The 21,276-nt window shown below is 41.5% G+C and overlaps 1 protein-coding gene across 6 annotated transcripts in view; it reads right to left on the bottom strand.

Moving 5' to 3' along the window:
* Positions 1–6,184: 6,184 nt before the first annotated feature.
* Positions 6,185–21,276, bottom strand: part of ptprua (protein tyrosine phosphatase receptor type Ua) — a 310,129-nt gene continuing 295,037 nt past the window's right edge. For 3 of the 6 annotated variants that reach the window (XM_084739999.1, XM_084740000.1, XM_084740001.1), the window contains 6 exons: positions 16,715–16,840; positions 14,254–14,310; positions 13,022–13,078; positions 11,567–11,724; positions 10,670–10,805; positions 6,185–7,284 (listed from right to left, as the gene is read on the bottom strand). In XM_084739999.1, coding sequence (XP_084596125.1) covers positions 7,222–7,284; positions 10,670–10,805; positions 11,567–11,724; positions 13,022–13,078; positions 14,254–14,310; positions 16,715–16,840 — 597 coding nt within the window. In that variant the 3' untranslated portion in view covers positions 6,185–7,221. The remainder of the gene's footprint in view (positions 7,285–10,669; positions 10,806–11,566; positions 11,725–13,021; positions 13,079–14,253; positions 14,311–16,714; positions 16,841–21,276) is intronic. The other 3 variants (XM_084740002.1, XM_084740003.1, XM_084740004.1) reach the window with 1 other exon arrangement.

Below are 21,276 nucleotides of genomic sequence, written 5' to 3'. Positions count from 1 at the left end.
GACAGTGCTGCTGCAAAACAGAGTCAAAAGAAAAGGTAGGTTTAACTTTCATACTATTAGCGTCCCAGGCACTAATTTAGGTTGCAGTTTGGAGGTTGTTGTTGTTTCCTTTGAGAATGCAGATAACAGACACTGTGTGCATCTGGTGAGTCAGACTAACTGTTTTCCAACCTAATGGAAATGATGAGCAGCAGAAAAAAAAACAAACACTGAAACTGAATTTCTCTGACTGAATGTTTAGAATGCATGCCACATACCTGTAATGTCCCTGATCCAGTACTGCCTGGGGACCTTTCCTGCACGCCATGTCTCTCTCTGCTCTCGTTTTCCATCTGCATCAATACTATGTGCTATCCAATAAAGGCGAAAATAAAAAAAAATATGTAGCTCTTTAAAACCCACTTTCATCACATTTTCAGATGTGCATAAATGTGTTAAAACTCTTTGTCACATCCATCAGCGGGAGCTGGGTGTTGAGCTCTGACAGCTGTGGATTCATCAAAAGGGGTGAGGCGTGTGTGTTGGTCAGGGTGTGTAGTATTACTCATATCAGCCGGGTCTTTGCAGGTCACGCCACCGCGGACCACCCCCCCCCCCGGCCATCCCTGCGAGGTTGTTGTCACATGGAGAAGTGGAAGATGGAGGTGCGGGGCCCTGTGAACCGCGAGCCGCCGGGATAAAACGGGGTCATTATTGACTCGCCCCCAGCCATCCCCTCCCATCTTCCCCTCCCACCTCGATAGATTATGCCGTGGGTGGGAGAACGGCCTCATCAGTTCTTTCCTGTCCCGCCTTTTCAGCACCGCCACGGGCTACCCCGACTGATGTCCTGCCTCCTCACCAAACGACAGCTTCGCCATTAACCGCCGCCTTCATGGACGTTCTATCATCCGGGCCTGACATAATCAATGATGATTGCCACGCCGACTGAGACATTTTCTTAAAAAACACTAGCTTTTATCGTCAGCAGCCTCGCCATCCCCGAAATAGGTTTTGCAGACCTTGTGCGACATTATTCGATTTGACCGTGTAAAGAGATGAGAGAAGCTTCCGGTCCACACACCCGTTAAGAGCAATCTAATTTAATGCAATGTAAAGTCATGTCAGAGATAAGATGAATCCGCACGGAGATAAAGTGAGCTCAAATTGAATCTGCCATCAGTCGAGGGAGACGCGCAGATACGTCTCTATTCAGCAGCCGGCCGTGCTCCACCTCCCATGGTGAATTTGTGTCAGAATGAAGGAGATATTAATTGATTCATGTGGCTGCCTGCTGCATGGCTGGAGCCTTAACACAAAGCCAGCAGGGGGAGGAGACGCATCTTTGTGTTTGTGTTTACGCAGCTTTTCCTTCTGCAGACTTGTGATGCCAGGGTGCCAGGGTCTGCTCCCCCACATGCTCAGACATCCCATCAGCCCATTTGGCCCCCGATGAACACTGCAAACAAGCCACTGATTGATTACACAACTTAAAGAGACGTGGACTTACATGACAGGGATGAGGGAAGAGGCTTGTCCCGTAGAGCCCGCTGGATGGGACCAAAGACAAACTGTAACCCAGCGCCAGGCAGCGGATCTTGCCGTGGAAACCAGCCCGGTGTTGTTTATCGTTGGCTTATAGTCCGCTAAAACAGCTCAGTGTGTCTGCTCTTTCATGTGGATATTAATAACTTACGAGTGAGAATTTGAACAATCAAAAGGCATGCATAAGTCTGTTGTGATTGCTCTCTTAGTAGGAGGGTGTGACTATGAAAAATGAAACAAAAGAGCAAATAATAAACTATTCATGTGCAGAGTTGTGGTGAAATCACTGGCTGCAGGTACTGAAACAGGATTACTGAGCCTCATTCATGTACTGATGAGATAATATGTACGTCTCTCTTAATTACCTGGAATAAATATAATTACAGGCGATCAATATAATATGATATAATACATACCAAAATAAAAATACAGCAGCTTTGTAAGTGAAAAATATAAATCCACAGTGTGTTTCTAGTGGCAGAATTTACATATTGTGCACTGCACTATGGTTATTTCAAACAGGGCTACAGATAACACATTTTTTTCCCCAGGAGGGCAAAGTCTTGACCCGCCCTTCTCTGTCTCTGATTGGCTTGCCTGAATACTCTTAGTCTAACCCTGACCAATCACTCCGAACGCCTAGACCTAATCAAGCCAATCAATGAATGCAACAAGTACTATCCAATCAGAGGCAGAGTAGAGCGGGTCATGACTTTACCCTCCTGGGAAAAAAAAGCCCTCTGTGAAACAGCCATAGTTCAGTGAATAGTACATGTTTTGTTTTTTGTTTTTTTCAAGAACAAATTGCACTTTTTATTACGACCATATCATAGTTTTGGGTTTTAGTTTAGTTGTTTCCTGTTTTTGACTTGTGTTTTATTTTGAAGTTCTTGTATTCCCTCTTGTCTTTTTTTGATTATCGTTGGTCCCTAATTAGCTTCTCTGTGTATTTAGTCTTGTGTCTTTCTCCTAAGCTGCCAGTTCAGCATCCTCGCCTTTGCTTTCCCCACAGTGTTTCCTTGTGTTTTTGGACCTTCTTCAGGAGTTTGCATTTTGCCTGTTGTGTTGTATAGATTGTCCTCTGGACATTTTTGACCCTGTGCCTTCCTTCTCCCTGTAAGCTTTTGTTTTTGACTTTGTATTTTGAGCTTTCTGCCCATTCACTTGTTGCTCCTTGTTGCCCTGCTTGAAGCGGGATAATACAGAATAAAAAACAAAAGCTTACAGACAGAAGGAAGGCACAGGATCAGAATGTCCAAGTCCAGAAGGAAGTCCAAAAACACAAAGAAACACTGGGGAAAATGCAAAGGCCAGAACAACTGAAGTGCAACTGAGAAGGGAAAGACTCAAGACTAAATACAAGCTAAGGCTAATTAGGGGCATGGTAAAACAATATATAATCAAAAAAGGAGGCAAAAACAGTGGAAGTTAAAACAGCAGAAACAAGAAGAAAGAAAAGAACTTTAAAATAAACAAGAAACAACTCAACTAAAATCCATAACCATGACAGTTCAGCCCAAGGCAAACTTTGTGCTATAATCATGCAGTTTAATCAGCAGCCTTTCAGGTGGATGGAGTATCTTGGCAAAGGAGGAGCACTCACTGAAACATTTGAGAGGAATAAACCTTTTGTGTGCACAGAAGAAGTCTGAGATTTTTCACCTCAACTCGTGAAAAATGGGAGCAAAAACAAAAACTGTTGCGTTTCTATTTTTGTTGAGTGTAATTTCCCTGCGAGTGTGTCTGTGCGTATACAGAGAACGTCCTGTGATTAATGAAATCATCAAGATAAGCATCCCCAGATACCCGCAAGCCCTCTCTCTGCTTTTCACTGCATTCAGTCATCTAGAAAGTCTCAGTTCCAGCGCTTGAATGCAGCCTTTCAACGTGAAACAATGGCTCCTACAGTAATTACAGACGGTGCCGCTGCGACAATGAGACCAGCACTGTACTCTTAAGCATTCAGATCAGCCTCCAAAAGCAAAAGAGGCAGCAGCGGCAAATCTGAAGACCTGTGTTTTCTTTCCAGCAACACGTGAAGAGGAAAAAAAAATCACTTCCAGCTTTTTTGTAATCTGACATAAACAGATGCTTTGAGGAGAGCGTCGTCCCTGTCTCTTTGTGCGCTGCACACAATAGCGATTGTGTTTTTTTTATCCAACACGCATTATGCGGCTTTTCATCATCTTTTAAATGCCGTAAAAGGAGATCTATTGCCTCAGAAATACAAAGAGAGAATGTAATTGAACGTAGGAGACAACACTGACAGCCAAACAATGCAACCCAGCGTGCCCTTTGACCTCTATCACGTCGTTGGACTATTTCTGGAGTTTGCTTGTGCTGCTGTCTCTGCACTCTCCTCTGCATGTGTTAGAAAATCGTCTGTCAGTGTCCCGTCCCTCATTTAAAAAGTGCACCGGCAGCAGAAGGAGGAGTACAGTATATTGATAAGAAACAGGGTGCAGGGGAGGGTCAAACAGTGAATCACCAGAGCTTATCAGCCACTCATAAAACACAGTAACTGGATGTGACATCGCTTGTCGAGCGCCACATGCAGATTAAGTGCGTCGGGCCCTCGATCAATGGATCATCAAGACTCTCCAATTAAAGAGGTGGCGGAATCCTAGAGGCTCTGTTTGGTGGTAATGATAAAAAAGTCCATTAAAGTTGCTAATTAAATGATAAGCGTAAATTAAAACACAGGTCAAGCGAGTGAACTGTGGGATTTTTAAGCAGCAATATCTGCAAGTGGCTGGGGCGGCGGTGGCGGTGGTGTTGAGGGGGGCGTCAACAATTACTCCATCACAAACTAATAAGTGCTTGGAAATACCTTTGCGGAGTGCAGCTCTCTGAAACTTTTAAATGGGAGTCGGGGGTGGCAGACGGGGGCAGTTTTAAAGCAATAGTCTGGATTTTTTGAAGTGTAGCTGCGAGTTACTTCTTCATAGTCAGTGTTTTGCCGACAGTACTGGTGTAGTTTAGTTTAGGTGTACATTATATTTTGAACATTTTCACCACTTTACTTTGCTGTCAGACATCCTTTTCCAACAGGAAACTGCTATTATATCAGTGAAATATCGCTCTCTCCAAAGCTGCCAGACTCCATTGGTGTGTTTGTATTATTGTGTGAAGTCACACAATAACACAAACAATACAACCAATCAAGGCAGGGGCAGACCAGCAACTCCTTTGCTCTGCGTGGTGAAATGACTATTTTTGCCTGTGAAGTCTGGTGGATTTGGAGAAAGTGATATTTGGCTTATACAACAGCAGTTTCCCATCAGACAAGGCTGTCTGACAGCGAGGTAAATTGGCGAAAATATTCTTAATATAGCGTATGCTTAAAGCAATACTGATGCTTTTAGGGGAGAAAGACATGTTTTGTCGTTGACTCTGTCCTCAGCAGTGCTTTACTTAGCTGCTCCTGCTGCTTCTCCAAACTGCGGGTGTGTCGACCACCATCTGCTGTTCACACAACCCCGTTTAAAAAAAACATCTGAACTATCCCTTTAAAGAACAGGGACACATTTGTAAAAGTGAAATGAGTGAAAAAGTGTGATACTGATTTGAAGCTTTGATGCTTGGACTGATAAACTGTACATTAATAATGACAACATTATTCATTGAGTGTTATAAATGAATGACACATAAATAATTTTAAATATTCGGATATAAAACAGTGTAAATAAATAGCTGCTATTTTTTACCCCAAACAGCCTACAGCTATGAACAGATTATGAGAAAATAGGGCACTGGACACATGTTAAAAGCTTCTCACACCTCCTACAGTGCTTAAAGAGCAAGATCCTCTTTTTGGGGTTCTTTGTTCCATCTCTGGGTTTGTATCAATGACAGCTCCCCAATAGTGATCACACCCTGGTGGCTGGCTGCACTATAGGTCAGCATATAGGACATGTATGTATGTATAGCTGATATATGTTCAAGGTTCATTTTTTTCTGATCAGTTTGGTTTTAATTAGTTATTTGCTGCTATATAAAGTCACATCATGATTGACAGCTGAGTCCTGTTCGTGACTGGGCCGGCTGGGTGTAGGGGCGGGGCCTTGATACCTCCAACCTCAATCACTGCTTCACAGATTCCAAGCGGCAACGTCCAGGGCTGAAAAATGAAGCCGACTGTGAAGTGCCAGAACTGCAGTTCCTCGAATGGCCACTTGAGCGAGACAGTTCCCACAGACCTTCATATTAAGACGCCCAGTACAATAGATGGTTTGGGTCTATGTGGCTAATTACTTTGTTCATCACACCTGTTCGTATTGCTCAATCCTTTAACTAGGTAGACACTGGGTAGCTGCTTAAGCTCCACCCACACTCCAAATCTTTGCCAATTTTTGTAGTTAGCCGAGTGAGGCGCAGGATATTTTTGCTTCCGATTTGCTCTGTAGGAGGAAGTGGAGATGTGTCGTCCATCTTTACACAGTCAATGACAGCCTTGGAGAGATTATGAGACAATGGGGCCCTGGACACAGATATTCTAAAGGCTCCCAGGCCGTGCTCAGTAATCCATCCATGATGCTAACACACAGACTACCTAACATGTTCTGCCTATGGTGGGGGGAGGGCACCATTCAAGGCGCCACCCCTTCGTCTCCGCCCCTGTGTGCAGTGTGAAAAAATAAATCTCTCCAAAAAGCGTGGCTGTTAAGCAACAACGTAGTTTATTTCTTTTCCTGTTTTATACACTATTTAGAAAATAAAACACATTGAATAAATACAAATTTAGAAAGCAACAGATTTTTCGCCGGATTCTCACAGCAACACGTGGTTATTCTTACGGAGCTCTCTCGGGACTAGCGGAGGGATTCGCGTCGCAGAATCCGCCCTGAAGCAGACTTGGGCCACACACTGCGATGAAACACTTAGGACTGGGCATGCAGATGCTGAAGTGGTCCCCATTTACAGACACAGAGAGAATGGATTGGCACATTGAGAAGACGTTGAGAACATCTAGAAACACCCGGAGGAGGGGAGGGGTAGGAGGAAAAAAAACATCTATATACACGGAAAATAAATAAAGAGAAATTAGGTCCAAGACAACTCTACTGTACAGATATGTCCATCGGATGTGACCGACTTCTTTTCGTTTTCTCCCTCTGTTAACCTTCAACGTCAGCCTCACCCACCAGAAAGTTCAAATATAGTACAGTACGACATGGGATGTTCACCAACAGCAGATTGCACCATTTACAGTGTTACAAACAAACACAAAATAACAGCCAGTGGTTGGCATCAACTGGAGCTCCCGTTCAGTGTTTGTTGAGAGTAAGGCAGGACACAGCTGAGCTCTTTGAATCCTGTCAGCGAGGTGTACAACAGGGAGTCCGGCTGCCTTGACAGTGTATAAAATGAACTCCACTCCTGTTAGGTGTCCTCTGGTTCGGCAGATGTAAAGTGGCACAAAAGAGTACAGGTTGGGTCAGAGCGCCGAGGAAAAGCAAAAAAAGTAGGGGGAGAAGGGGGTCAGTCGGTCAGTAGTTATGTTACAAGTTGTCCAAGTGAGCTTTCTCGATCTTCAAAGTTCTTTATGGCAGACGACGGTTCATCCAGGCGTGGTGGAGGAGACAACCAGAGCTGTAGGCTATACATGGACTGAAGGAGGCAGGAGCAGAGATCCAGGAAGAGGGATCCAAGATCCAGACCTTCTCCTCAAAGAAGGACGAGAGGGAGGGATTGGTGCTATCTGACCTCCAAGCAGTCCAGGTACTCCTGGGCAAGGTCATAGCAGAACCGGTACTGCTCCTAGAACAGCCGCAAATATTGAGCAGTTATTTAATGATTGATATTTATTTGCATACAGACAAGACTGCACAAAATCCAGGTCATGAAAAAATAAGAAATGTGTCAGGAGAGGTCAAGAAACCACAGACTATGGGCTTCCTTTAGGAGAGAAACAAGAAGAAAGAAAGAAAGAAAGAAAGAAAGAAAGAAAGAAAGAAAGAAAGAAAAATCAAGAAAGAATGAAAGAGAGGGAGTAAGGAAGAAGAAAGAAAACAAGAAAAAATAAGAAAGAATGAAAGAGGGAGAAAGAAAGAAAGAAAGAAAGAAAGAAAAGAGAGGAAGGAATGAAGAAGAAAAAGAAGGAAAGAAAGAGGAAGGAAGAAAAAAGACAGAAGGAGAGAAAGAAAGAAAACAAAAAAACAAGAAAGAATGAAAAAGAGGGAGGAAGAAGGAAAGAAAGAGAGAGAGAAAACAAGACAAAATGAAAGACAGAAAAGAAAAAACAAGAAAGAATAAAAGAAAGGGAGGAAAGAAGAAGGAAAAAGAAAGAAAGAAAGAAAGAAAGAAAGAAAGAAAGAGAAGGGGAAGGAAGAGAAGGGGAAGGAAGGAAAGAAAGAAGAAGAAAACAAGAAAGATGAACGAGAGGAAGAAAAAAAGAATGAAAGAAAGAAAGAAAAGAGAGTGATGAAGGAAGAAGGAAAAAAGAAAGAACGAAAGGAAGGAAGCAAGCAAGAAAAATAATCATAAATTAAGAAAATCATCCCAAGAAAATGACAACAAGAAGCACAAATAATGAACAAAAAAAATGTTTATCAATATTGAGGTGAATGAATGAATGTAGTAATCAAAGAGATTGATGGAATTTGTGTAACCAAACAATATTATATTTCCAACAGTAAATACTTTGTATGAACTGTGACCTCAGATGTTCAGTGCTTTCCAGAGGTTACTCAGTGATCAGATATTGTAATTAAGTTCTTGGTGTATCCACTTTTCCTCCACTTGACCTCAGACATATATTATTATATCTATATTTGTCTTACCATCAACAAATCTAATGAGCAGACCTAAATAAACATGGAAGGGTTTAGGCAGGGTTCACTATGTTAAATTATTTAAGACCTCGTAATGCTTGCTTCACAGCCATACGAACCACAGTATGATGGAAAATGAGTAGGGAGGATAAGGCCTGGAATTATTTATTATATCTTCCCAGCAGCATGGCAATTTGTTCATTTTTAACAGAAGGACTGCTCAGTGGGAGCACGCTATTGATGAGCACACTGCTTCTTTAAAGTAAGTCTTAGTTTCCAGCTTCAGCACCGCGGACAGCGACACAGATTTCTCAACACTCAGCACAGTTAAACTGCTGATATTTCAGAGTGACAAATAAATTAACCAATTAATTAAAGCAGTAGTACACGAGATGGGGAGTTGTTTAGCTGAATTCAATTTATTTATTTCATTATATTTAATTTTTTAAAGCACATGTGAGTTCCCTTTTTGATGAAACTGAATCAGAAGCTGTCTAAGAGTTTTGTAGAAATCAGCTGTAGAGATGTCTGCTTTCTCTCCAGTATAATGGAACTCGGCTTATGGTGCTTAAAGTGCCAAAAAAAAAAAAAAATTCAAAAAACTCAACAGCATTGTCTCTTTCCAGATACGATAAGAACATTATCTTGAGTAACCGAGTAATCCCTCACTGTAGATGCACAATTCATTCTGCACAGTGACATGCTGCCAGGTGTAGTTTGGTAGAAAAACAATAGTTAGTTGGAGAGAAGGCAGACATCTCTGTGGTCGATATCTCCAAAACTCTGCAACTCACACCAAAACTATCTAGATAGATGACTAGCAACACGTGTGTGAGGGAAAATGTGTATTTTTGGATCATTGATCATTTGATTTGATCAGATGATTTGTTCAAAAACATATGTGTGAGCCACACTGTTCCTTTTTTACCACGAACTGGCAGTTTATTTCAAACTAGTCCCACGTACACCATCCTAGTAAATACAAGTGCACCAAATGTGTATTAATCCACTGCTGGAAATAGTCCCCAACAGATGCACTGTTTCCTCCCTCTTGAGTAACGTTTGCAAAAAGCTCCCAGTGCCCCGGGTGATGGCTCAGACTCTGACAATCTATTATATATTGTTTAATTTCATTTCTCAGCTTGACATCATGTTTTTGTCAGCCAATTTTCTTGTTTTTTGGCAATAACCAAAAAGTGGTGCGATAGATAAAGTACTGCCTGCTATTAAAAATATGTCCAGGACAATCTAAGCCCGTGGTCCTCAAACTTTTTCTGTAATGCCTCCCTTCAGAAGATGAAAAACGTTCATACCACCTACCACACAATTTTTATTATTATACATAAAAAAATCATAGGGATAATTAGAGAAGCAACTGATAGAAAAGAAGAAAAGAAGTTCAATTTTAGTCAAATAGTAAAATTTTTCAGTGGCTCTACGTCCCTCCAGAGGGGGGGCACCCCACAGTTTGAGTACCACTAATCTAAGCAACGAGCCTTTTTATGAGTTGTTATTTCTGTAAGTGAGAGAGCTGATCTGATCTCATCTGTGCTTGTCTCAGGGCACTGGCCACCTTTGAAATCTGATTGGCCAGCCCCATTGCCACCCCCTTATCCTCAAGTATGATTGGCTGCCTGTCCAGTGGGAGGCTGGACCTTAGTATGAACCAACTGTTTGATAGGTGTTTTAAAATGTGCATTGTTTTCTTTGTATGTAGCCTATTTTTAATTCTTTAAAAGATTGATTTACGGCAGATATGAGAAATGGTACATTAATGCGCACAAACTTATTATTTTTCTGTTAGTATTTTTCATGGATGTAGCCAGGCAGCTAGCTACCTTTGCAGGAAAGTGACACACTGATTGAGAGGCCTGCAACAATCCTAACCTTGACTGATTTCACAACTTAACAAAGACCCCAGTTGTTTCTGTTATTTTCTTTTTGTCTCTCTCCTGTTTCTTGTCTCTGTTTGCTCATAAATTGGGAGTCATACGGCCTCAGGATAGGCGGAAATGCATCGCTCAACTTGATACATTTTCAACTTCGCCTCATTATGCTCTACCCAGGGAGAAATTGTATCGATTTGCGCCCACTTGCTGCTTTCCTTTAACTTTGTATTCAATACGGTGCAGCTAAAATTTAATTTCCATTCAGTCCAAACACCTTTACACTGTTTTACTGTGGGATTTTACATTGATGCTGTCTTTTTAAATAGATTTATAAAGTGAAACCTGGAGTAAAAATGTTAATTTCATTTCCTTGTCTTCCAGCAAAGCAGTTTTCCTTTTCCCTGATGCTCTCTGTGTGCGGCAGCAGCATAGTATGGTATCATATGTTGCAGCAAAGACAAATAAAGACCCCTGCATGCTCACCATCGTCTCCACCATGTTTGGCTTGGAGTTGCGCAGCGTTTTGGCAGCAAAGAACACGTCCACCACGCTGTGGTGACGAATCATTTCCAGGATCATGGTGCAGGCACAGAAAGTACCGCTCCGACCGCCGCCATTCCTACTCCAGAAAGACCGAACAAAGACACGCACACACACACACACACACACATAGACACAAACACAGAGAATAGAGGCATGAAATACATGAGTGACCTAATAAAGATGTGGTACAGCAGCTCAGACAGCCTCTCGGAGGGGGGAGCTACAGAGTGAAATGTCACAGTTTGACTGAGCACAGATCAAGCACGCTGTCAGAAAAAGGCCAACTGGCAGACTTTCAAGATGAATATCTGAGTCAAGTTCTCATTAAAATACAGGAGCGGGGACTTAATCAGATATGAGACGTCTAACACAGAGCCTGACCTCTGGAGATCAAAAGGCCCTGACATGGCGATGGGGATAAATCTAATGGAGGGCAGGCAAATCTACTCAAGCAGCTAATGTAAAGACACAAACACTTAATGGCTCTTTTTCCCTCTCTACCTCAGAGTTAATGAGATTTAATAACTCTGAAAAGTATATCAACTTTCTTAAGGGAGGTCGTGGCAAGTTCCAGTAGGGAGGTGAATAATCTGAATGCAGCGTGGCATCTTATTAGAATTCAAAAGTCCAGCCTTCAATGGAAAGTCTGACAGCTGTTTCCATTCAGACGAGAATAAAATTCATGAGGAGATGTTGAATCCATAATAGATTTGAACCTCGCATTAAAAGATGTTGGACATACAGAAGAACTGCAGCTAAAGTTTAAAAAGGCTCACATCAGTACTGGCCATTAAAAACACCATTATATATGGTCTAGATGTATGTAGGTGGACTCACAGGCAGTGGACGATGGTGCGTCCCTCTCCGCACTCCCTCTGCCAGTTGTGAACCTGAGCCAGGAGGCTAAGGAAGGCTTTCTTGGAGTCGGGCACGTCGCGGTATGGGGACCAGCGCAGGAATTGGAAATGACGCACCACGAGCTGGCCTTCCTGAAGCTGTCGGGAGCAAGAGTTGCGGAAAGGGAGGAAAACGTGAGAGGAGTTTTATTTTTTTTCTCCCTATAATATAAGCCATCATATATGCATTAAACCCACTGCATATGCGCCACACATATCACACACTCATTCAAACATCTCATCAGCCAGAGGGGATTCTGTCAACACTTCAAACCTGCTCAAGTTCAACTGTGGAGCTCCTGTTCTTAACTTCTGATTGGCTGTTGAAGTAGTGTAACAGTGCTGGAGACGAGGTTGATGAGAGCATTGAGACTGAACCGAAACTGTAAAGCGGTGGGCCCTAAAACCATTGATGCTAGGAACCCCCGTTGAGCCGAGGGTAAGTGTAGAATTCCAACGTCGTTTTCATTACTAATATTGATTAGAGCAGCTTTAAAGACAGATATTTCAAACTGTTTTCTTAATTGTCAATTATATCAGCCTATCAGAGTGTGCCGTGCTCTGAGGCTTTCTCCTCTTCATCCAAATGAATTTTTGACATTTTTGGGTTCTAAAATGCCACTGAGCAGTTAACGCATGTTCAGGCTTCAAAATGTCCCAGAAAATCGGTAATGTCAGAGAACCCGCAAGCTTGTTTTTCAAAAATCTGGGGATTTGAATGGAGTTTTTTTCTTCCAGCACTTTTAAAACGAACAATTTCTGGGTTAACTTCACGACTTTCAATAAGGCTGAAGACAGCCAGGGGATGCTCGATGAATTGTTGGAAATGCCTGTATGTCCTGCTACATGCACACAAGATACAAACAAAACAGGAATCTGCCCATAAAAAACAGGGAGATCTGCTTGCAGGTGCACAGTACTACAGGACCTGCCTATTACATGACACCTGAAATGGTTGCAGTTTGGTTAGGTTGAGGCACAAAAACTACTTGTTTAGGTTAAAGAACCAAAACTAATTGCTTGGGTTCAGGCACTAGTACTACTTGGTTAGATTTAGGCACCAAAACTATTTGCTGAGGTTAAAGTACCAAAATTGACTGATTAGGGCTTGGTACCAAAACCACTAAGCTAAGATATTTCCGGGTGCATCATGTAGTAAAGCAGTCTGCAAGACTGTATATAAAACTTTCTCATAAAACATACCACTACTATTAGTCCACAAAACTCCATAAGGTACCTTTATTTTGGAGGGATACAAGCACTAACTATACCACTGGTGTGAGGCAGATCATTTCAGTGATAGCTGTCGCTTGTTACACATATTATACCCAGTTATCACAGTTTATCACAGTTTAATATGTAGCACCTTTGCTGCATCTACTGAACAATGGAGTACCTTCTTGGGACAGGGGCTATCGGTGTCTCGCTCTATGGTGTCAGTCTCCTCGGGATCCTGCAGAGAGGCCACGTGGGAACAGTTTCTCATATGGTATCAAGATATTTGAGGGGCTGGGTGGGAGTGGAAGGGTGATTGGGGCACTGACGGGAGGTCCAGGCCACATTGAGGATCAGGTAAAGTGGCACTGGAGCTACGAGGGTTTGTAAACTAAAGGAGGCTTCACAACAAGGACACATCTGCTACTGCAACTACCTGATGGAAGCATCTATAGGAGACTGCTGGGCACCTACTGAACTACTGAGGTTGAAGGGTAGGATTTCAGTCGTTCTCTCCAAAATAAAATTTTCAAGTTGAAAGACTTTCCCCTTTTATAAAACACTGGAGATGCTGATTTTTTCAGCATTTTTAAGTGACACATTAAAACCTTTCTGGGAGCATGATAGCGTACATGTGTGCTCTGGTACGTGAAAACAAAAAGGCACTCGCCTGTACACACTAGGTAGGTTTATCTGGGGGTGCACAGTACTACAAAACAAGCCCACTACTTGACACAACCCTGAAATGGTTAGATTTAGGCACCAGAACTAGTAAGCTAGGTTTAGGCACCAAAACCCCTTGATTAGGCTTAGAACCCAAAACGTCTTGGTTAGGTCAAGGTGCCAAAATAATTGGTTAGGTTAAGACACCAAAACTATGCGGGTATGGTTAGCATCAAAACTACTTGGTTTGATTTAGGCATCAAAACCAGTAAGATAAATTAGGTTTAGGCACTAAAACTACTTGGTTAAGTTTAGGTGCCAAAGGTTTTGTTTAGCTACTAAAAGTACTTGATTAGGTTTAGGTACCAAAATAATTGGTTAGGTTAGGGCACCAAAATTAAGTGATAACGTTTAGACACCAAAACTAAGTGATAAGGTATAGGAAAACATTATGGTATGGGTTTAAATAAGTATGTTAATCCAGGAAGTCATCTCAGGGTGTGTGTCATGTAGTCTGCGAGAACTTATCATAACAACATTGCTCAATATCACTACTAGTGCTCAAAAACTTTATTTTGGAGGGACACAAGCACTAACAGTACCATAGTTTGAGGTAGAAGCCAACAGTCATCTCAACAATGGTTACTTGTTACATTTAATTACAATTATACCAAGTTATCACAGTTTATTATTGCTCAGCAGCAACACTACTCGTGACACCTTTGCTGTATCTACTGAAGAATGAAGTACCTTCTCGGGGCAGAGGCTAGCTGTGTCTTGCTCTGTGGTTTCTGACTCCTCGGGATCCTGCAGAGAGGCCATGTGGGAACAGTTTCTTATGTGGTGTCATGATATTTGAGGGGGTGGGTGGGGGTGGACGGGTGATGGGGGCACACATAGGCGAGGCGAGGTTTAGGCCACAGTGAGGGTCAGGTGAGGTGGCACGAGAGCTAGAAGGGTTTGTGTCAGCTAAACGAAGCTGCACAACAAGGACACACCTGCTACTGCAACTAGCTGCTGAAAGCATCTACGGGAGACTGCGGGGCGTCTACTGAGGCTACTGGGTCAAAGGGTGGGAGCTGGACGAGTCGCTACAGTGTACAGATTGGACGCTGAAACTAGGCCAAACACAACACCCAGACATACACACACTCAGCAACACAAAAGCCATGGTGAAATATTAGACTTGGTCAAAATCAACAAACTTCTTTCAGTAAAAAAATATTTGTTTCAGTATTCTATAATTGCTCAAACAGGACTTGCTAATTAAACAGGTCTTGGGACTATACATATGTGGCTAATTACATTATCATGGTGTTGATACAGAAAGCAGGATTATTATGCTGCAAATCATTGCGACCGCTGGGAACAACAACTGCCAGCTGGGACCTAGGTCACCGTTCAGAATCATTATATTAGTATCAGGCTTCATTAACCCTCTTAAAATTAAATGAATTGATTCAGTGCCAGGAAATGCCTCCCACAGCAATACAGAGCTGGAACAGTTCTCTGCTGAGGAAGGACTCGAGCAAGTGCTACTGTCAATACGCACAACTAACACATAAACAAATCATTTAATAAGAAAATTAGACGTCTAAACAGCAGTTTTGCTATTAAATCTGTCAAACTGACACATCACGGCTACTCAGAGTGATTCAGAGTCTATGTTCATATCTTAAAGTTCATTTCTTTAATGTGACAACAGGAAAATTAAAGATATTACACACACTTATTAAATTAAGTTAAGGAAAATAAATAAAAATCAATATATGTGGAGCCCTTCATTACTGTTAATGCATCGCTGGACACTACAGTATTAAATTACATTTAAATCACTGCAAATATCCACAGTGTCTATTTTATTACTACTACTTCTGCCTACTCAAGGTGAGCTATGGTGGACAAAATGACAGGAACACTTGAAATCGAAAGCAACTGTCACGCTTCCGGTCACACCTCATGCTCTCACATTAGCTAGACAAATGTCACTCCGATACAAGATCGAACAAGTCACAAAATCTGAATGTCAAGCTTGTTAAAAAATTTCTGCATGAAGGTTTGTCTATAGACATTAGATTTTCAGCAGCAGAGACATGGCAGAAGACAAATAGCTGGACAGATTATGGCAGTAAAACACTATTATTTTTCTTGGGGTTTTTTTCTTTTTTTCTTGAGTTTTTTTCTTGCTATTTATGACATTAAAATAACAGAATAAAAGTTTTTTCTTGCAAATTCACAACTTCAATCATGTAGAATATTTTTTGAAATTTAATATGTTTTAATACTAAGTAATATTATTCTATAAATAAAATATAATAATATTTGCATAATAATATTTGCACCTCTGGTAAAATATCCATTGTGGCTATTTACACCTATGTAGCCTACCATGACAAGACAAGCACCCAGGTGTCTGTAGCCAACAGTACTATTAGCACCTGGGATATAAATAGCCAGTATGCTTATTTACACCTGCATAACAGAGACAAATGATGCTAACATGCAGGGTGACATATCCCCCACCCCATCGCCTACTGGGGCAGGGTGTAACTATCTGAATAGCTGTTGTGTGACTACTTTCACCCAGGTGCAAATAGATACATACATACATACATACATACATAGATATATTTTTATGAGTGAGTCTGTTGTTGAGAAAAGCCTAATGCAATAATAGACTACGATGAGATGTGTGACTTGTATCTAGCTGTTCTGACACTGCTGAGGCACTGTCAGCTCATATACCATTACGCATAAATTATGCAAGTTCAAAACCAGAGTTGATATTATGTAATAAATGACTGCAGAGGTGCATTGACACGTTTCTGACATAGTCTCAGCAAAAAGACAATATTTTTGTGACCTGAGGTAAAAACCAGAATGCCAGGTTTCTCTTTCAGGAGTAAGAAAACCCAAATCAAAATCACACTGACAGTTAAGTGAGACAAACTACTAAAACTGAAAACTTCACCAGCTCAAGATGCCTGCGGGAATGGACTGGTTCCAACAAGTAAACCCCATGGTCGTGTTTTTCTGAAGCGCTGGTGAAATTCAGTGCTTGGATTGCAGTAGATTTCACAGGTGTACCTGCAGTTTTGTCCACAACTTGTACAGTTCGTCTTTGGATTGTAAAAAAGTGTTTATTTTAATGTATTTTTTTTGTGTGTAAATTGGATGATGGGACTCTTTATCCTGTGGTGGATCCACCTACCCGAGTGATGTTCTGGACCCGGAAGAGACGAATGATGACGTCATCATCGGCTGTCCTGGACAGAAGCTCCACCGTCATCGGCCCGAACTGCTGCAAGCCCGGCTCAGGCCAATACTGCAGACAAGGCTGAAGAGAAGAGGAAGAGGAAGAGGAAGAGAGGAGAAGAGAAAAACAAAGAAAATAAGAGAAAAGAAAGAAAGAAAGAAAAGAGGATAAAAGAAGAAAAAAGAAAGGAAGAGAGAAAAGGAAAAGAGAGGAGGGAGAAAAGACAAGTTGAGGAAACGGGGTAACAAGAGATAGGAAAGGAAAAGAGAAGATAAGATAAGAAATTAAGAAAAGTAAAGAAAAGAAGAGAAAAGGACAAAAGAAAAAAGAAGAGGAGATTAGAAGAGAAGAAAAGAAAGAAAGAGAAAGAAAGAAAGTAAAAAGAAAAAAGAGGAAGAGGAAGAGAAGAAAAAGAAGACAAAAAAAGATAAGAAAAAGAAAGGAAATGAGAAAAGAGAGTCAAAAGAAAAAAAATAAGAGAAAAGAAGTCAAAGCAAAAGAAAGAGAAGAGGAAAGAAGAGAAGAGGAGGAAAGAAAAGAACAAAATAAATAAGAGAAAAGAAAGAACAGAGGATAAGAAGGATAAGAAACAAAGAGAGAAGAGACAAAGAGAGGAAGGAAAAGAGAAAGGTTGAGGAGAGGGGGTAACATGAGAGAGAAAAAAGGGGAAGAGAAGAGAAAAAAGAGAAGAAATGATAGAAAAAGAAAGGAAAACAAGAGAAGTCAAAAGACAAAATAAGAGGAAAGAAGTCAAAGCAAAAGGAAGAGAAGAGAAGAGAAGAGAAGAGAAGAGAAGAGAAGAGAAGAGAAGAGAAGAGAAGAGAAGGGATAACAGGTCATTAGCCCACACTTGCTTGCGGCAGGACAAATCATTATGTCAGCAGCCAGTGATGGTGAAGCCCGGTAACAAGACACCTGAGTATTGACAGCACAGACAATTAGCCTAAATGACAATGATTATCTACAAATAGCAACCGTAAATTAAATGAGCAAAAAAAAAAAAAACTAGCCACTCGTCAGCGGGAACAATCCTTCACATAAGCCGCGGTCACCTGGCATGAATTATTCATGAGCTGAAATCATTACCATTAGCACATTATAAATTAATGGAGGAGGAGACCTTGGCTATGCCTGGGAGAGATAAACAGGAAGTTAGCCCAGAGGTTGGAGCACGCAAAAAAGCCAAGGTCTCCCATCACCGCCGCTTCAAAGCCGCATCCCCCCTCGGCCAAAAAAAAACCAAATCCCCACAGGGAAGCGGATGTTGACACGCTGACATGCTCCGCTGTGACTTTGGGGCTGAGGGGAGCCCTGGAGTAGGAGGTGATGATGGCATTTGGCAATGACAGAAGGGTATTAACAGGTGACATTGGGCAGGAGGGGAGATAAATATTTATACATTCAGACAGGAGACAGGCAGTTCCAGAGAGTGTGGAGGTGTGTGTATGTGTGTGTGTGTGTTTGTGTGCTGGGAGGTGAACTGTTAATCCACTGGCAGGGAGAGACAAGGAAAGAGAAGAGGAAGAAGAGTGACAGAGGAAGAAGGACAGGTTGCAGCTGACAGGCATGGTGGACATGTTGAGCGGGAATTCGACATGACACAGTGACAGAGCAGCGATAGGGAGGCAGCAGAACAAACCCACGCATGAGCAAACATGGTGGTGGTGGGGGGGGGGGGCGATAAGAATGTGTTAACGCCACGGCAGCCCGTGCAAATTAAAGGGACGGCCTGAATGCAGGATTGAAGCGTCGTGGCAGAGAACCAGTCAGAGGCCAGACGAGTGATGACCCGCCCTCACTGGACTGTACTGTTTCTCACACTCTGCTCTTATCTGAGTGACGGAGCGATGGGGATGACATGTTGTCACTACTACGGTCCACGTGTTACACCATGACGAATGGTAATATGAACAGTCATGTTTAATTATGAATGGAAAATTGTAGATATTTTTAACAATCAAGCAACAATGTATGTGCAGCCAGCTATGAAGCCCACATCTATAGTGCCTTATGGGTGTATTCATGATGTATTATAATGCCTTCAAAATGCTTTATGACAGCATGCATAAACACACATAATGCTTTCTGATGCACTGCGTCAACAAACATTGCAGTATGACTACCTATAACTGTAGTCAACTGTAGTAGGACTCATAGTATGCTATAATAGCTCATGTGGTATCAACCTCAACCATCAGTCAACCTCAAGAGCATCCATAAGACATTTGAACTTAGAAATAATCATAAGTCACATATATAATGTTTAAAGGCTGTATCAGAAAGCGTTGTGTGTTTATGTCTATAGATGACATAATGCACTATAGATGATGTCATCATTCTTGCCTTTATTTGACAGTGGACAGTATAAGAAGGGACAGGAAAACAAGTATTTGGTACCTCCACCCTCTGAAACATGATAACTTGGGGAACTGCCCATTGTTCCGACAGCGTTTTATTCTGAAACCCTTTAGGCTGGAAGCCCATTTGTCCAACAGTCCATAACCCCAAAAACAAAAACCCACTGCTCCAAAACACACCCTCCTTGAAGTTGTTAGCTCAGTCACTACTGGCCCTGTCCATGTTGCTGTACTAGTGGGGATTTTGCTCTTAAAAGGCTATCTTTTTGGACTTAGGTGAACATTTCAATTTCATGAGTTGTACTTCAGCTGGTGCATGTCCCCAACCCCTGGGTCGTTAGATGGGTTAGGGATAATTAACTGCAGGGAGAGTTTGTATTTTCAGAGCAACGGGCCTTTGGAGCAATGGGTGTTTGTTATTTTGGTATAACGGGCTGTTGGACAGATGGGTTTTCGGTCCAGAGCAGGGTTTGACATCATCCAAAGTTTTATCCTCAACACAACGTTACAGTTCTACAAATACCCCAATTCCTTTGTGTCTTTTAGTTGAACATTCTACGAAAACAGAAAATAGCACTTATCAGTGCTAGCTACCGATATGTTGGAGCTAAAGTTAAGTATGGATTTACTTCTTTACAAAATGCTCAAGTGATCTTGATGGAAAGACTAAAGACAGACTATGAAAAAACAAAAAGGCGTGTGGTGCCAGTTTTCTTAGCTAGCTAACTACAAGTGTTTACAATTGGGTCATCAAAAATTCACTTGGGCCACCAAATTTGGGTGTTTGCTAGTCCATGGGACCAGTGGCTAAACATATTATTGTTTATCCCTTCAATGGGCCAATTTTCAGACACTGGAGTTTCAGAACAAAGGGCTGTCAAAACAATGACATGATACCATGATTTACTGCTATTCTCTACTTTAAATCATCGCAGTTCTACTATATTTTGGTTTTGAAAAAGCCAAAGGAAAAAATTCAACCTTGAGCAAACATAAAAAGAATGAATTTTAGTTTTGACTTTCATGGTTGGGTTGTCACGTACAAACAAACAATCAAGAGAAAACATGTTGCCACGATGTCATAATGCTTCATATATGGACATTTTCAGTATGTAGATATTAAGTACGTAGCACTCATCCAGCACTCATCCACACATTGTCACGTTTTTGCCACATGCCACGCTTCTGGCCAGCTAACATTATATGGATTTCCAGCATTAATGGCAGCCGTTAAAGTGATAGTGCTTAAACTTTAAGATCAAGACATTTTTGATCGGAGAGTAATTTACAAAGCATTATTCACACTCCATATGAAAGAGTCTCATTGTGTCAGTATTTTGTGAAAATACAACTGTAAGCCAAAAAAGTATCTTGCACTTGAAAAGTCTTTTTGGCAGGTGAGTAGGTGGAGTGGGTACAATAAGAAAAACAGACACCCACAAACTACCTTCACTTGCTTAGTAAAGAACAATTTTAACGCACAACATTTCAGTCAAGGACTCTCTTCAGGTATACAGAAGCACCTTGTTCAAGTATATACCTGACCTGACCTCCTTCACTGAAACACTGAGGACAGAAACTTTGTTCTTTGTTCCGCTGCATCCTTTATTGTGAAAGTGTGCGGGTGTCTCTTTCTTTTTTTTTTTTTAATTCAAGGCGTAAAAATACAACTGGAAAAAAACAGTTTTCAGCTCAGATGAACTCAGCTCTGTCAGTGAGAATTATTCATCAAACCAAAAATGTGCTGTTCAGAGCCCAAATTGTTTGACAGTTCATCAAGTGAACATTAAATAATCACCAGCTGCAACTAATACATAAATAAAGCTGATTTCATGGTCATTGCCGGGTTATCCAGTATAATTGATGCGTGCTTTGATGGGTGGAATTGTCACATCACAGCAAGATGATCTGCAGCTTAAAAAATATCACTTTGCTATTAGTTACAACAATTCTCTATCTGTCTATGCATTTATCTACCTACCTGCCTGTCCATCCATCCATCAATCCATCAAAACATCCATCCATATTTGGATGGTATTTGGTGCCTCCAGCTTCTCAAATCGGATAATTTGCGGGACTGCCCGTTCTTCTGATGGTCATTTATTTTTGAACCCCAATCGTGTCCCATTGGACTGAGAGCCTGTTTGGCCAACAGCCCAT

Source organism: Lutjanus erythropterus, chromosome 16 (genome assembly GCF_056507025.1).
Source record: "Lutjanus erythropterus isolate fLutEry1 chromosome 16, fLutEry1.hap2, whole genome shotgun sequence".
NCBI lineage: Eukaryota > Metazoa > Chordata > Actinopteri > Lutjaniformes > Lutjanidae > Lutjanus > Lutjanus erythropterus.
Note: the sequence above shows the minus strand (reverse complement) of the source record. Positions and strands in the feature narration are given on the sequence as shown.